Below are 17,810 nucleotides of genomic sequence, written 5' to 3' on the forward strand. Positions count from 1 at the left end.
CCAAATTTGGAGCAACATTTTAGATAATCAGCTGTAGAACAGCAGAACTGATCCTCTCACTGCACTTTGTATAAATAATATTTACTATTAGAATTCTAGAAAACTATAGAATAAAAATACATTTTACCTAGAATGAGCACTAAGGCAACCAATCTTTCCTTACTTTGCTTGTAAACTTCCTTACAACCACTGGTGAGTGTTGTTCTGGGCTTAGAGGTAAAAATTGTTCATTAATGAAGTTGAATTTTATCAAGCGACTTCTTTATGGCTGGCTTGCAGAAGGCTTTTTTTGTTTAAAAAAAAAAAAAAGTACAGTATCTGAATAGCTCTAGCATATTCACAGTATAATTGGACAGCAAAGCAAGAATATTCATATATGCAATATATATTGTAAACTTTGCTGAATTTTATGAAGCTAGTCAATAGACTGAGTTACATTTTAGTTAATAATCTCAGGCACTTTCCACAAAATGTAAGTTTAAAGATTCTAATCTTTTATGACAGTTATTGAAATTAACATTATAGTTGAATATCTGGAAACATTAACAAGCATAGTTTTAGACTGTGTTTAAAAAGGCACACATTATATGTTCCTCTAATTCTCTTACAATGTAAATGTATCTACATATCTACATGGATATCCTAAACAACAAGAAATCAAAAATTCAAGTTACAAATATTTTACACACAAAATACAAAAATAATCTTTAACATTAAATGCAGTTATTTGGTTACTTTTAAATTCTTTCAAGCTTTCAGGTCTTACAAGCTAGCATTACAACAATATGCATATGCTAAGACACTTCATACACGTTATATAATAAATTTCATAACAAATCAGTGTCTTAGTTTGCATTACGTTCTGGAGTTTTCTGAGAGAGTTGCATTTCTCCCCATGTACTACATTCACACAACATTAGCAAGCTTCTGAAAATGAAATATTGACTTGATTTTACAGAAGGTGTGATTTTTTTTTAAATCATTTTATCAGATGATTTTTATCATTCATATGAACAATAAGGCTAAACTGATCCATGAGTTCTGTTTGAACAAAGACTGTAAAATTATTTGCTGAAGTTCAAATTGTGTTTCATTACTGTATTCTTTTACCAGAAAGCATCTCTACCATAACATAAAGGAAATATTTAAAGCAATTAACCTTAGTCATGTTGAAAAGAATAAAAATGGAAAGCGTAAAAAAAAAATCTTTGCTTTTTAAAGTGTAATGTAGGAGGCAGACCATTAAATATCTAAGTGGTCTTTTCAGGATAAAATATTTTAGCACTTGCTGAAGAATATTTTAATAAAGTATTAAGCTTAGACAGGCTAAGGTGACTAAATAACTTAAAGACATAGTTACATTTCATAAAAACGTTCACAGGAGTGCTAACAGAAGCAACACCGGTAAGGTTATAAAATCTGTGATTAGGATTATATTAGCAATAGAAATAAAAAAGTCAAACAGTCAAAAAAGCTTCTCATCTCCCTATTTGAACTGTTTATAACACTGAAATATGAAAACATCCTAAGTTCCTTTAGTTCAAAACAATTAAAAGCAAGTTTCGGTCTTACAAATGTATAGTTTATGATGAAAATCCATACGTATCCTAATACATTCTGTTCTTCATTTATAAGTAAACATTAAGAGTGATTTTGTTTTCATTTTAGCCATTTAGTGATAGGTAATCATCATGTAACAGTGCAAGGGTTTAAGGCATCTTTCATAAAAAAAAGTTTGGCTTTACTGAAGACGTATTTTGGAGTTGCTGAAGGTTCGTAGCTCTTTGAATATACTTGCTATGATAGTGTTGTTGCTAGGATAATTCCAAGTATCAGAAGTAATACAGTTACACATATAATAATGAACATCAATTTCTGAAAGAAAAAAAAAAAAAAGGAAAATTTAGATTGATGTACCTTGTCAGATAAAGAACTGTTTAAATACATGCGTACCCACAGAAGATCAATTACTCTGGTATCTATTCTAAATGTTTGAATTATCCTTCTAAATAAAAACTTACTACTGTGATTTTCTATTGTTATCCGTTCTTTTCTAACACATGTAACCATAGTCACTAGCTGTAGCTATTTGTATAACAATTATTTTTCTTTATAGTTGTTACTACCCATAGGAAACTTCCATAAATATTACTACATACAGAAATAGCAGCAATAACAAACATTTACTTATTAAGGTCAAGCCTAAAAATAGTAACATTGCTAACTGCAATAAATCCAATCCTTGGATAAATATTTGTAGTCTGCTCAAACCTCTACAATTGCACTCTTTGTTCTCAAATGTTCTCAAATTCAAGAGAATGTCAGTAAAAACCTTGTATAGCTAATAGCTCAGAAGATCTGCACAAAAAACCCACACAACTGGATTCTATGTAGATGCATCAAGGTCTGACAGCAGGTCAGATATTTCTATCAGCAATGATAGAAAGTAAAGCATGTTGTCTGCCCATAAACCAAATGTGAGAAGAAACTCTAACATCAGAAGTAAAAACTTAAATGTTAATATTAAAAATGTGTTAGTACAGACAACTAAACTAATGACTAGTGGTCTGAAATGACATACTATCTCATAGAGCTTCACGTATATTTTGGAGATCCTACATGTAAAATGTTGTGTGTCTACTGGTCCCAGAAAAGTCAAGTGCTATTATCTGCTTAGCCTGGCTAGAAGTCAATTTGACAAGAAATGGCAGATTAGTACAGCAAAATTCTGAAAATTGAAAGATTTCTCAAATTTAGGTTGGAATATTTGTAGAATTCCTCTTACAAACGCATCGTCACATGGTTTCATTTGGTCTAACCAAAACATTGCAATGCAATGTTTTATTTGGTAAAAGAGCTTTAAAGTAAGAAATTTATGTATATTCTGCAAGGCAAAATAGCCAGCTTTATGTTTGTAGACACCTAATTTAGCTCTGCTGAAAGCCGTAGAAAACTACATTTGACAAAATTCCAATTAGAAATCTGTATCTTAGTGCAGGATGTTTGCTGATGTTAACTTTATATAAAAAAAAGCAAAGGACTGAGACAATAAGCTGAGTTATCTCATTTCATTTTTTGTTTACAGGTCTTATGATAAATTAAAAAAAATACCACTAGATGTCACAGTTTTCAATATTCTCATGCATAGAACTTTTGCAGAATGCAGAGACAAAGGAGGATCCACCTAGTCACCTCACCGCCACAGTACTAACTGCACACATAGTAAGGATTAGTAGTCCAAAGAGTTTGTCAGAGCAGAATAGCAAAATTAGATGATTAGTTACTTACTGCCGCACTGGCAGGAATTCATGCATGCTGAGGTTATCCAAGCATCACCGAATACCAACAGACAAACCAATAATTAGACCAATTATGGCAATCAACACCAATGACACAAGGATAATTATCCATATTTTCTGTTAAAAACAAGGCATTATTATTTTAATATCACATTAAAACTTGCATTTTCAGTTTTTAAAAGTCAATGTTTCAATCCATACATTTCAAGTTAACATGCTCATTAGCGCAATTATGAAAACAGACCATACCCTTCGTGCTTTGCTTTGATATTTAACTGCCTTTTTTGTCTCTTCCTTAGCATGCTCCACATAATCTGACGCATTCATCACATTCTTTTCTATGTTGTTGATCATTTCACCCTTAAAATGAAGTTTAAAGAAAAAATAATTATTGGCATCCATGGATCTTTGTTTAATGAATCTGGAAAAGGCTACAGAATATCAATGAATATTTTAAGAAGTAATTCGCATAGTAGCAATGGACTTTTTTTCTGCCACGAGGAAAAGGGAATGTGTCATGGGTAAAAGGGAATGAGAAGCAAGGGCTCAAAGTTCTAAACAAACAAGGAACATTCAAGGGCAGGGTAGGCATCTTTCTCCATTTTGAATGAACAAACATTGAACCTCTGAAAACATACCTTTGAATGTGAGGTATGTTTTAACAGGCAGTCTAAAACTGACATACTAAAAGGTCAGAAACCTCTGATGTGCCTGGAAGTGGGCAAAGATGTTGACTACTTTAACACAAGGTTTAACAGTTACCTAAAAAATCCATACACTTCAGGAAGCAAAGCAGAGTTGAATGTTTAGAACGTCAACACATAACCAAATTCAAATTATGATGAATGAAATTTGGTAATGAAATGGAAGATTGGTGAAAAGTTACAGTAAATCTCTATTACCTGTGTTTCTGTCCATCAGAAGAAATAATCAGCAGCAGTAAACAGCAAAGCATTAAATAATGATCCACAAATAATTTTTATTAATTTCTAATTCATTAGGAAACTACTACCAGTTTGCCTTGCCGATAGATCTAATATCAAAGCAACATACAACTTTAGCACAAAACCCAATTAAAAAAAAGTCCTTCTCAGGAAAGCTTCTCCCCTGAACATTATTCCTTTCACTCTCCTGCAGAACTCAAAGAATTTAAGAGCTAAGTAAAATACTTTTAACTTCTGTTAATTGGTATTAAGTAGCAAAGACTACAGACAGAACAAACTACATGCACCTCAGGATAAACAACATGAGAGACAACTTGAATGTCTTGTCAATCAATCTGTTTACATTCATGATTGTTAAAACAGGAATCATACCTTTGTATTATACGCAAATTGTATAAATCTACATTTTATTCTACCACATCAGTCCTTTAACATGTCTATGAATATAGTAAGTTTCCAAGACACTAGCAATCACTCCAGGACAGAGTTGTTCTTACTCAAACATGCACAAAACATTCAAACACACTGCAATACAAATACGTTGAAGAAAATACTTAAATATAGTGACTGAAAAGTGCCTATGCTCAGCAATCCATAGGACACACTATTAGTACATCTGGGCTGTAATTTGTCTAAAATACAAAAACCTTCAGCAGTTAACTTTCATATATTCTAATCAGTCAAAAAACACTAAGAAACAAACTTGTATTATTTGATTACAAGCAATTGTTTCCTTATATTTCAAAGAGTAAGAAAAGAAAAAAATCCCACTTATGTATATGTATTTGAATTAGTTTGTTTACCTGAGTCTCAACAAACATAGCCATGTCCATAAACATTTCATGTAACTCTCGTATGCTAGATTCCAGTTTCATAATATCCTTGTGTCGGGACTCAATTTCATTCAGAGCTTGCCTAGTTATTTGGGAGTCTGATATAATCTTTGGAAGAACAAAAAATACAGACACAAATAAGTGTTGACAAACTTCTAAATAGCAGAAGAAACAGAACAGATGACAGGCTTAACTGGACCAGAAATACATACATCAGATGTGAAAATTGAAGGATTACCACTCTCTAACATTTCCTCCAATTCCTCATCAGTGGTGGTCTTTCCAGCTAGAATAAAAATAAAATATTTTATATAACATTACTTATTATTAAACTTAATTTTACAGAAGAATAACAACTCAAAGAAAATTCTTGTATTGCACATTTTTCAAGATAAAACAATGTAGCGTTTAGCCATTACCAAGTACCATTTTGCATATGAAAAAAAGAAAAACGTCAAGTAGAAAGAAAACAACTATGCTAGATTCAGAACTAGTATGAAGATTTCCTGTGGGTTTTTTCTTTTGGTCATGCTGAAAAGCTTGATCAGAAACATTTACAATATACATATGAACCCTGTTGAGTGTTCTCCAGAGGAAGAACTGAAGATACAAATAGTATTTATGTAACACTCAATATTTACCCATTCAATCATGTCACATTGGAACCTAATTTTCTTCCTCCCTCCTACCAATGACAGTGATGGATCTAATCTTTATGTAAATCATATGTAAGTCTTTATGTAAATCAGTCTTTAACAGCTAACATAGGATTACATTCAAATTCCCCACAGAGGAGATGATTACCAATGGAGTATCCTCACTTCTACTTTTCATAACACACCTAACAACGTATGCAGTTTATTATTGCATGTTTAAGCAAACTGAATCCTATCACAGTGGTAAAACAAATGCAAATATCTTTTGCATTAAAGACAAAAGTTACAGAGCATATTCAAGCTATTTGTATTGTACACATCATATACAGACATTCAACTTATTTTACATGGGAAGAGCAGGGATTAGAAATGGCTTATATAATTCTGTCCTATCAGATGAAAATTAATTTTAATACTACCTTGTGACATTAATACCCAAGAATGCTGCAAAACCTGCTTTAAAATTTTTAGTGATGAGGAAAAGCTAAAGAATCAAATTAGGTCATAACATTAATTTGAAAGAATCATGTCCTGAGGTATTAGGGTCCCTTCCCACAGGAGCATGAGTGAAGAAATTAACTTGCCAAATAAACTATGCTGAAATGCTGAATTGAATCATACTAAGTATGGGAAACTAATGAAAAAGAAAAGAAGCACATGAAAAGCAAACTAACTGCTAACTCTTCTGTTTGCATTTTTCATATAAAAAATATTTATTTGCTTTTACAAGTTACATTAAAAAGGCCAACATTAGGTACAAGGTATTATTGGTATTTTAGACACTTTCTGAAGTAGGCACTGTACTTCTGAGTAGTTAGGTGCCTTTCTGAATATTCCTCATAATCAACAATGAAATAAGGCAATGCAAGTCATTCAACAAATTATTAGGGTATAACTAAAGGTAGCACTGATGTTATGGCAGCTGAACTTAAAAAAAAATGTTCTTATTGACACAAACAGAATAGCATAAAAAGAGATGACGCCGTTATTAGCATGTTAATTTGGAAATGGCTTTTAGCAACACAACAGAACACATTCAGTATCTCTACAACAACTTCTGCACGCAAGCTTAATGTTTCTTCTGCAGTTTCAAGACATGAAAAAATGAAACAAAGGATATTTAATAATTTGCAATATAAAAACTTTTATATTATTTAGTTTTCTCTATTTTTTACAGTTGTTACGAAGAGTAGTAGCAAAGACTTAACGCCATCTGAGAATTCTTTTCCCTCCCATTCACATGCTTAAAGGTGGTGTTCAAGATGCATGATGTTTTGTACTAACTTTAAGTAATAAGAAACAATGGAGGTATAACAATACATTTAAAATTTATTTATTTAAAAAAATAAGTGTATTCAGGTCACTTACTTATCTCTAATTGTCTCTGTATCCGACCTTTGCTGCGTTCTCGAAAAAGAGATTGGGTCTCGTTGTATTCTGTCATGACCTCCACAAACTTGTGAGCTAATACAGAGTGCTGTTTTTACAGGATTTAAAAATGTGCAAAAAGTTTATTTTATTCTTAGTACAGCAAATATGACTGCACAACAACTGAAAACTGTATTTAAATGTCAACAGAATAGAACATGGGGTCCTGAATTATTTCCGAAAAGTGCAACTCATTCACTGATTTAATAGCATCCTTTTATGCTCTTTACATTTCTTAAATTGTCATACCTGTGTTTTTCTTATCCTGAGATCCACTGATGTCCGATTAGCATTTTCACCCTGATCAAAAGTTTGTTCAATAGCTAATAGCAAATACAAGAATATTGAGTCAACATTTGATATAGTAAATTTGATACCGCACCTCAAAGTTATTTGGTAAATACTACTAATTATTACTTTTCTCATGTACAAGGCTCCCCACAAAGACATTTAACTTTTCTTCCATATGCATGTGTGTGTAGTGTGGGGGCAGTGAAATCCATATATGTTTTAAATAGGTTCTGTAATTCTATTGGGTATAGATCTTAAAACAGTAGCTACTTCAATACTATTAAGAGTCACACTAACATCTATTACTCTAGGAGCAGTTCAAAGGCTCTAACAAAATAGGACTGCTCTTATAATTTAAGTGATAAAAACATAACAGGTAAACATACCCTAGTGCTTATGGAAGACTAACACAACAAAAACGCACACTAAATGTAATGAGTAATACTCAAACTGTCAATGTATTTCAAAATGCATACTGAACAGGGCACTACTGCAGGGGAAACCCATAGCAAAATTACTTAGCCTGAATGAAGGGAGTTGAGTTAGGGAATTCCAAATTATGTAAGTAGACAAAAAAACAGATCTGTATAAACACTAGTGCAAAAAGTTGAACATTTTGTATTCAAGGCTTAACGAATGAATAACTATACACTAAATTTTCTTAAGATTTTCTTAGAATTTAGGAACTACCTGGCAGGAGTTGTACAAGGTAATTTATACATACATAATAGAGTTAAGTTTTAGAAGGCCATTAACTCTAACACCACTAACATCCTGAATATGTTATGAGTGATAGCAGTTTTATTTCTCCCCTCAACTTACCCTTTAACCTGGCTCGGATTTTATTAGCAATCTTCTTTATTTCCTCATTTAATTCTTCAAGTTCTTCTTTTGTTCCTTAAAAAAATAAAACCAGAACTGTTGATGATTGATAACAAATCAGTGAGTTGCCTTCTCAAAAGACATTCAAGTCATCATTTCTGGACAACTATATATGACCAGGGGAAACACAGTTAATTAGTAAGTGACTTAAGTTCTTAACTGAAAGTTCTTAACTGTCTTCCATTCTATTTGTGAAGAAAAAAAAAAAAAAGAAATCATAAACTACTCTGTGATACAACGCTTATCGCTTTGGTACCTCTCTGATTGTTCCTTTTATCATGTTCTTTAATCTCAATTCCCTGGTGACATTCATCCTGCTTTACTAGTTTACAGCTGCATGTACTCCTTTCTCTCAGCAGAATGTGGTGGCCACTGAAAGGTCACTGCAGCACCTGTTTGTGCAGGGGCAACTATCAGCATCTGGAGCAAAGCTGATGTTGCCCACTGAAGTGACTTAGAAGGGAACCATAAAATCCAGATCCAGCAATTGTATTGGTGTAGACTGTACCACTGCAATCTTTCTTCAGGTCTTGTCAAAAATAGATCTTCACATTAAAAATGTTTTTTGAAATTAGCAACAGAAAAATTGCATTGTTGACATCATTAAATACATCACCTTGAACACTGAACTACCAATGTAACTCAAGCAAGCCATGGATCACATATAACTCAACCCTGCAATCTCATAATTATATAGCATAATCATACTGAGGAGCTTATGATATTCCCAGGTATTTTAAATCTTACTATCAGATTCCTATTTCTTGTAACAGGCCCTGGGAAATGTTATTCCCAAATCACCACCTAAACCAGGTAAAATATTTTGTGCCTTTTCTTAACATAATTTCATGGTAATATTTCTTTGTTGGTCATAAGGAAGAAATTCAGTTAAGTCTTTCGAGTGACAGTTCTGTAGTTTATCATGGACTCATTGCTTTTAACTTTTAAAAAAACATAATTGTGTCACACACTACCTATATTTTCTGAAAAATACTACGCATATTCATGAATCACTTAACTAGATCTGTTATTGGAGTTCCTGAAGACACCAGATTCACAAGAGCAATATCATGTCCCCACACAATTCAAATGCATTTCTGTGGTTGTGATAAAAATTGCTCTCAATCAGATCAATTACTAACCCTTATTAACCTGAGGCTCATTGCTTTTTAAGTCATATAGAATCAGTTAGCAAAATCACTGTCAATAAGACACACACATGCCCACCTACAAACAGATGAAGAAGATACAGGAAGGAAAAAAAAGAAAAAAAAGAATTAACAACCACAGTTCGGTTTTCATCAGTAAGAACAAAAAAAGAGGTTACTGTTGAGACATTCTGCTAAAATGACACTGAGTCTTTTCTTCCCTGTTCATTATACCCTGTGCACAAACTTAGGCATGCCTTAAAGTAAGAAGGGTTGAGAACAGCTATCTGTCAGAGTAAAACTTATCTAAACAAAACAAAATTGATTTCAGAAAATCTAGTCATGTATACTTGAAATCTAAAAAAGCGATACTCACTTCCTTCAGGATTTGGTGCTGACAGGATAATGCTGTGCTGCTTTTTTACTTCTTCCACATTTTGTGCTATTTTTGCTATATTATTTCTAAGTTCCTCAACCTAGAAGATAAATGTGGCAATGAAAGAATTAAAATATGGCATGTGAAGGCTTTTTTTTTTAAAAAAAAAAAAAAAAACGTCTTTGGTAATGAAAATCAAAATATTTAATTGCAAGACTAGTCAATATTTGACAGAAATCTCAGCATATCAATCTCAGACACTCAGTAGTGTCCTGGTTTCAGTTAGGACAGAGTTAATTTTCCTCCTAGCAGCTGCTGGGGGCTATGTTCTGGATTAGGATGAGGAGAGTGCTGATAACATGCTGATGTTTTAATTGTTGCAGAGCAGTGCTTACACCAAGCCAAGGACTTTTCAGCTTCTCGCTCTGTCCTGCCAGTGGGCAGACTGGCCGCCAGCAAGAACTGGGAGGGGACAGACCCAGGACAGCTGACCCAAACTGGCCACAGGGGTATTCCATACCATCTGACGTCATGCTAAACAATATATAGGGGTGGCTAGCCGGGGTGGGGGGCCGGCTCTTCAGGAATAGGCTGGGCATCGGTCAGCAGGTGGTGAGCAATTGCATTGTGCATCACTTGTTTTGTGCACATTATTAGTAGTAGTACTAGTATCATCATTATTGTTATTATTATTTTCCTGTCTTAATAAACTGTCTTTATCTCAAATCACAGGCTTCACTTTCCCGTTTCTCTCCCCCATCCCAGAGAGGGAGGAGGGTGGGTGAGCAAATGACTGTGTGGTGTTTAGCTGCCAGCTGGGTTAAACCACAACAAGTAGTTATCTGTGAACATTTAAATAACTTACTTTTTTTCTTAAAAAACAAACAAAACCAAAAAATCATATGCATACTTTTATGTACCACGATGAACTTTTATGTGACAGGAAAACATAGCAGGGGGGCACACAAGAAATCAAACTCCAATGTCTTCAATTATTTGTTAAAACAGAATCTTCCCTGTAGTTTGCTACATTGTATGGAATAGGAACATGATATTTATTGAAGCAAGAACTATGTTATAAGAGGTGCCCATGAGATGGCTTACTTTCAAAATTAAGCTAAAAGCAAAAATAACTGAGAAATGCAGAATGTATAATGAAGAGTACATAAAGATTACAAAAAATACCTGTTGGAAGAAGTCATCCATAAAATGGTCTTTTTCAACAATAACTGTTTCTCCATCTTCATTTCCTTTGCACTGCAAAAGACAACAAAACAAATCTATGAAATAAAACTCATGATACTGTTCTGAAACAAGGAAGGTTCCTTCTACATTGCTCCTGCGTACATATTTTTATCTTTTTATCGATAATCTGACAAGAAGTAAGTTTTTCTCTTCTGAGGACTGTAATCTGAAAACAAATAAGCAGAGGTCAAAAAGTCACCTGACTACCATAAAACTGTGAATGCTAATGCAGTACTCCTCTGCAAAAAACTTCAGGACAGAACCAGGCTATATGCAATTTTATAGTTCTCATTCCCTGTCATAAGAAAGTATTAGAATACAATTTTACATCTTTATATATAACACCTCTCTCACAGCCTAAAAATACTTACTTCACAGTGAGTCCTACGTGAATGTAAAATAATACCCAGTTTCACCATAACTGAGACAGTAAATGAAAACCTCACAAAGAAATACAAAGAGGGGTGTCCATGACTTTCTAGCGTGTGATTTAATGATGCAAAGATCAAACGAAAGAACAAAATGCTACCAGCATCTCTGTACTAGTTTTGCCCTTGCGTGCTTTCAAGCTGCCACTCCACACCAATTCAGATACAATTATGTTACACTACACACAGACGCCTTACGTAATTGATAAGCCCTGAGAAGCGCAGCCAGTGAGGCAGCAACTCCGGATGCTGGCTCTCGCAGATCTCCCAAGCACCCAGCCCAGCACATGCCCTGAGTCATACTTCCCTAAACCATGAGCCAGACCAGCAGAACATGTGGTTCTCCACAGTAACGGATTCAAATTTGGTCAAAGGAAGAGAGAACTGATGTGCATCAGAAGTATGCAGTTCCAGTTCTCATGGCCTCTAGTTCCCTCTGCAGAGCAGACTGACCTGCATTGAACCCAAATTGGAACAAAATTAGTAAATTACTGTGTTCTACTGCAGTCCATGGATAATCACCACATAAAAACCAAACCACGTGATAGGTAAAATACAGGATTTTCATTTTCAAAATTTTTCTTGCAAGCCCTTCTGCCTTTGATCTTCTAACTCCCACTCTCAGCTTCCAAACCCTGATCCTGTAACCCAATAAACTCTTTGTTTCTGGTTTTATTAAATTAGATGAGATGTATGCTATTTGCATGATAATTCTGCAATTTAATCCAATGTCAAAACACTGCTATTACCTAATAAAGTTACACTCACAGAGAGCCTAAGTATCAAAACACTAAGAGTGCTCCAAATCTTTATGTAAAGTTTACATTTATACTTTGGGACGGCTTTTTTCCCCCCACCCCCTGCAAATTCAGGGAGTCCATAAAGCTCCATAACGGTATTTTTTGTCAGAAATAATTTGATTTTTTATGCTCAGCAACCACAGTGCTCCAACTGAAATAAAAGACTTAAGATGTTACAGCTCTCCCAGACCACCAATTCACGTGTAATGTCATGTGTCCCTAAAGCTTTTTGGTATTCGCTCATTCTGGGGAGATGATTGCTAGAACTCAGTATTAAAGAATCTGTCAGTATGGACTGTAATCAATTAACAGCCTTGCTTAGTAAAAATGAGAGGAAGTCTGTGTCCAAAAGAAGTCACCCAACTCGTACTGATATCAGAGACTAGTGTTAAAAAACTACCAGGTCTAAGTTAATAATGAGCTACATTAATGAGCTACAAAGATGTTTGATTTAATCATCTATGTAAAAGAACACCTTCTGCTTACATTTACTGTGTAAAGAATATTTTTCTAGTTATAAGAAAATCCTGTATTTAGGTAAATGAACTAAAAATAATTAAAATGGTATTGGTTAAGAGATTCAGCATGTCAGCTGCTTCCTTGGTCAGATCTCAGTAAAACATTAAATACCTGAGTCAGCCTTAAGAGTAAGATTTTTTTCTGTCATTTGGTTAAGCCATATCTAGAGGCAGCCTCAGTCAGTTCCACATCCATTTCACTTTCACATTTGGTTGCAATGACATGAATGACAGACAAATTGGCCGACTGCAATCTGTTGAAAGATTTAAGGACTCCCTACCTTGAACATCAGCACTTGAAAGACACTTGACTTGTCAACCTCTGTTCTTTATGTTCTTAAATCATCACTTACCTAGTATACGGCTTATTCACTAACTCTTCAACATAAGTGACAAACCTTTCCACAAGCACACGGCTCAACCAAGATCGAGTTTCGCATAAAGGTATTCCTTCTCCTAGGCCTCACCTCCATAGTATAAGCAGTATCACCAAAAAAATACCTGATATAAAGCAGGCAAGAGGCTGTAGCTGCATGCTGCGATGAGAGCAGAGGTCTTGCACACCATCCTATTCCCACCCTGAGAATGCAGCAGGTGCCTCCCTGCTCTCTCTGTATGATGGACATTTCCTTTAAAATCTGTCCAGAGAAATTATAGGACAAATAATTGTACCGAAGTTATTATTGATACAAAAACCACATCTGAGGGACTGCAAATACTAGATTTACAGCAGTCCCTGCAAACTGCAACTTAACTCCCTTGTACTCAATGCACTCCCATATTACTCAGCCAACTGGATGGCATAAAAGGAAGCAATGTTGACGATACTGTAAATCTTTATGGTTGCCTGTACCAAGTAACTCATTACCTTTGTTATACAAGTAACCCTTTACTTGTGTAATGACTACCTATGTGTTTTAAAACACTCTAGAATCACTTGTTTTATCCAGTCCAGAGAAAAGGAGGCTGAGAAGCGACCTGGATGCTCTCTGCAGCTTCCTGAGGAGGGAAAGCAGAGGCAGGCGTGGCTCTCTGCTCCCTGAGGACAGGGCATGTGAGAACAACACAAAGCTGCACTTGGGGAGCTTTGGACTGGCTACTATGGAAAAAATTATTCACCATGAGGGTGGTCAAACATTGTAACAGACTTCTTAGGTGGATGATGCCCCATGCATGCACGTTCAAGAGATATTTGGACAATGCTCTCACTGATACACCTTAACTTCTGGCTAGCCTTGAAGCAGTCAGGCAGTTGGACTGAAGCACCTTCATGGGTCCCTCCTAACTTCATTATTCTATTCTATATAAAAAGCCTGTCTTTAGAAAGGCTAATTCTTACATCACATCTCCCATGTTAAAGTCAAAGCCTTCCAAGCCTTTTCTCTTTAAGTACTTGTCAGAGAATTTCAGATTCCAGAAGTATTGTTCTAGATGTCAGCCATCTATAGGTACAAGGCTCTCTCCTGACCTGGAACACGAGGTGTTTCAGTTTCTTCATACAGCATCAGGGTTTCAAGAATTCTTTTATACTAAAGTAGCAAGTATTTTCTCTCACTGAGGAGGTTCTCCTTACCAAGGAGATTTATCAGGCAGCTTTGGCAGGTCAATCATTAACATGAATTTAGTAGCATTACTGTACAACACAGAAAAAACGTCATAAGATAACCAACTATATGAAATAATGCTGTTATGACATGGAAAACAAAGCTCTTCTTCAGGAAGTTCTGCGTTTGAGTGAAGGACAATGTGAAAGATTAACTCAGGAAAAAAAGCAGCCAGTAATATATTCCCATTTCTGAAAAGGTTCCTTTTATATTTTTGCCTATTATCCCGATTCTCTCCATTTTAACTATTTTGACTTTGTGGTTGTTCACTCATTCCTCAATAGTTTGGGAGACAATAACTAAATGCACAGAAACAAATTACAAAAATCAGTGCAGTTCTGTTCAAGTTACTGTTCCTTATTTACAAGAAAAAAGCTACAATCAAGTGCAATCTAGTCTAAACACTTTTAAAAGTTTAAGATTCCCTCAGTAACACTCAAGACTAATGAGATAAAAAGAATATATTTAAAATGATTTACCTATCAAACAGGAAAAATGGATTTTAACATACACCTCTACATCAGTTTGAGCATTCGAGATAGCAATTTTTGTGTTACGAAGGTTGCACCCAACCTTGAGATCTAAAATATCATGCTAAAGCAGGGGTTTACATTTTACCTCTTCTTTGAGACCGTTTAACAATATCAAAAACATTGAAGCAATTATTATTAAACAGACCTTTAAAAGACCACGTGTTTTTAATACCTAACACTAGCAAAATGTGCTGAAGACAGTGTCTGAATGCAGATCCTACAGCTCTTGTAAAGTCATTTTAAGGTGCTCTTGTATCCCTTAACATCAAACCATTGAAGACCTGGAAAATATTCTAGAGAATCATTGCTATATACTTACCCTGCTTTTCTTTTCTTCCCAAAATATCTATTATTGACCACTGCTATATGCAGCATATTGGACCAGAGAGAGACTTTTTATTTTTATTTTATTTTAATCTTACATTCATTTGGGCTAAAGAATACCCCAAACCAGTTTGGGATATGACCAACTATCAAATTAATTGTATTTGAGAAATGTATCTGGTAACTGAGATTTCTAAAGCTGAAGCAAGTTCATATTGGCCTGCTTAGCATAGTTTACAAACATTGAAATAAGCCCCTTGAAGCAGACAAATACAACTCAGGTTCTTAAACTCAGGTTCTTAAACTCAGATGAACTCAGGTTCATCTTCTTAAAAAGGCATGATTTTTTTTCTAGCAGGGAAGTAGGACAATGCCTGAACGCTGAACGATCTGCATGTCTACAACAGTTTCTCAGGCAATTATTTTAGTACTGTTTAACTACCAAATACAGTGTATTGACGGAAATATCAAAAAAAATGGTAATTTTATATCTTAATGAACCATAAGCACTGATAAGTAACATTTCTTCTTCTTTGTAAAGACATAGGAAAATCTAAGTAAACATTACCACGTCTAGTGACAAAACTTGCTTGCTGTCAGTTAAAATCCACAAGCATAAATAAGGTCTTGCAAACTTAAGTTTCTTCTAGAAGCAGCACCATGTTTAATTAAACTGTGTGTGTCACTGGCTGAAGTATTAGTATCTCAAACTTTATTTGTGTGGCACATCACGTCTTTGCCAAAAACACAGCAGACGAAGCTGACATGAAAAACATAACCAATGCAATACAAAATAACATTATTTTAAGGGGAAGAGGTAAGATTCAGTAATTCCTTAAGATTCTGCAGGCCCAGGCCTGTTTAAAAATGACAATATAGAAGCTCTACCCTTCACTGAATGCTTTAATCAAATAAAACATGATGAACTACACTAATAAGATCGAAACACTATGGAAAATAGGCAAATAAACGTTAATTGCTGTTCAAAATCTTTTTTTTTTTTTATATATTTAGGATGATGAAGCAAAATGGAAATAATTACTTCTACAAATTCCCTGTGCAAATCAAGTTTTACAGAGGCCACCTCTTGTGACACACAACTTTTCAAATCTTCATGTCAATGGTGAACTTTTAAGTGATAAAACACGGACTCTTCTATAGCTGTTGACTTCACTTGATGTTAAAGGACTTCCTTCTAGGTATAAGGAAGCTTCAGTTTCAAGTCTCAGATCTATTCAATAATTCTAAACTTAACTACGTTGATGAACATATGACGCAATTCAGCAATACTGACCTTAGTGTTTAGACTTAAAGCAGTAATTTTCTGCAGCAATGCTTTAGTTAAAGAAATAGCCTCCTGCAGTAATGTTTTTAGATATCAAATACTAAAGCGGGCCAAAAAAATATACATACAGTAAAAACCTTCAACTACAATAAAAAAATTGTAACGATTTACTTATTTTTAAAATATATACACACAGCCCACTGTTGCTTCCCCTCCATCAAAAGGAAGTGTACTTGTTTGGCATTATAAAACAAACGCAGATCACCACTTACTGCTTCCTCTTTCTGGGAAGCAACTACCACTACTGAAATTTGGTGCATATTCCCATAACCTGGCCATGTTTATAAACAGGAAACAGAAGAAGTGTTGAAGTATACATGAAAGAAAATGCTCATTTCTTTGGCACTGCTCTGATATATCTTTCCTGGTAAAGATATTGTGATCTAATAACCTTGCATGCCAAGTTATCCCTTTGGAGAGAAGAGTGAAGCTTTGGACCTTCCAAAACATATTTTTATTATCTGGAAAATATGAACTTAGAGCTTCAAGACAAACGAGCCCCAAACCTTCACACAGCTCAGCACAGGCCAAGTTGTATGCGTATGTGGCGTTTAGGAATTATCACAGAAATTCCTGCGTACTTTCAATTACTCCCCGAGAGGTTAAAGAAGGGCCCCAAAGCCAGCCGCACCGACAGATTAAAGGGCCTCAAGGCCACCAGGTCAACCCCCGCGTTCCTCCTACGCGGCGCCGGCCCCGCGGAGACCCGGGGCCGCGCCCGAGGCGCTTCCTAAGCGGCCGCGGCGGTAACGGCCCGGGCAGCCCCCGCCTCCCTCACCTCCTGCAGGTCGGCCAGCCGGTCCTTCATCCCTGCGGCCCCTCAGCCTTCCCTCAGCTCCTCTCTCGGAGCCGTCAGCGCCCGGCCCGGCCCGGCCCGGCCCTGCCCTGCCCGCCGCGGGGCCGCCCCTCAACCGGCTCTGCTCAGCCACCCCCCCCCCCCCGCCCCACCTCACGGCCGCCGCCACCCGCACCGCTCATGCGCCCCGCAGAGGGGCGGAATAGAGAGGAAAATGGCGCGCGGCTCCGCGCAGGCGTCCTCGCGCTGCTGACGGCACGGCGGGGCTGAGGTAATCAAAATGGCGACTGTGCCCCGCGGGGTGGCGGTGGGGATGTAGTCACGGCGGGCGCTTCGAAGGGCAGGGAGGGGCGGTGGGCC

The 17,810-nt window shown here is 35.9% G+C and overlaps 1 protein-coding gene across 3 annotated transcripts; it reads right to left on the reverse strand.

The window, feature by feature from the left end:
* Positions 1 to 239: 239 nt before the first annotated feature.
* On the reverse strand, positions 240 to 17,566 carry STX2 (syntaxin 2). Of its 3 annotated transcripts, none has more exons than XM_084297599.1 (11): positions 17,433 to 17,566; positions 11,043 to 11,114; positions 9,858 to 9,957; positions 8,274 to 8,348; positions 7,410 to 7,483; positions 7,101 to 7,209; positions 5,289 to 5,362; positions 5,047 to 5,184; positions 3,549 to 3,659; positions 3,368 to 3,416; positions 240 to 1,875 (listed from the first exon to the last, which is right to left on the reverse strand). In XM_084297599.1, the coding sequence occupies exons 1-11, from the start codon at positions 17,460 to 17,462 to the stop codon at positions 1,742 to 1,744; spliced, it is 966 nt and encodes a 321-aa protein (XP_084153725.1). In that variant the 5' UTR covers positions 17,463 to 17,566; the 3' UTR covers positions 240 to 1,741. The 3 variants fall into 3 exon arrangements, with proteins under 3 accessions (XP_084153725.1, XP_084153724.1, XP_084153723.1); XM_084297597.1 differs by having other exon boundaries at positions 1,734 to 1,875; positions 3,289 to 3,416; XM_084297598.1 differs by lacking the exon at positions 3,368 to 3,416.
* Positions 17,567 to 17,810: the final 244 nt, after the last annotated feature.

This window comes from Netta rufina, assembly GCF_964035555.1.
Source record: "Netta rufina genome assembly, chromosome: 17".
Classification (NCBI taxonomy): domain Eukaryota; kingdom Metazoa; phylum Chordata; class Aves; order Anseriformes; family Anatidae; genus Netta; species Netta rufina.

Excerpts from the sequence above, each read along its gene's own strand:
- STX2 (XM_084297599.1), bottom strand. The coding sequence starts at position 17,462 with ATGAAGGACCGGCTGGCCGACCTGCAGGAG. Across the intron at positions 3,417-3,548 it reads ATCAAAGCAAAGCACGAAGG|AAAATATGGATAATTATCCT; the intron begins GTATGGTCTGTT and ends TGTTTTTAACAG. Across the intron at positions 1,876-3,367 it reads GGTGTTGATTGCCATAATTG|AAATTGATGTTCATTATTAT; the intron begins GTCTAATTATTG and ends TTTTTCTTTCAG.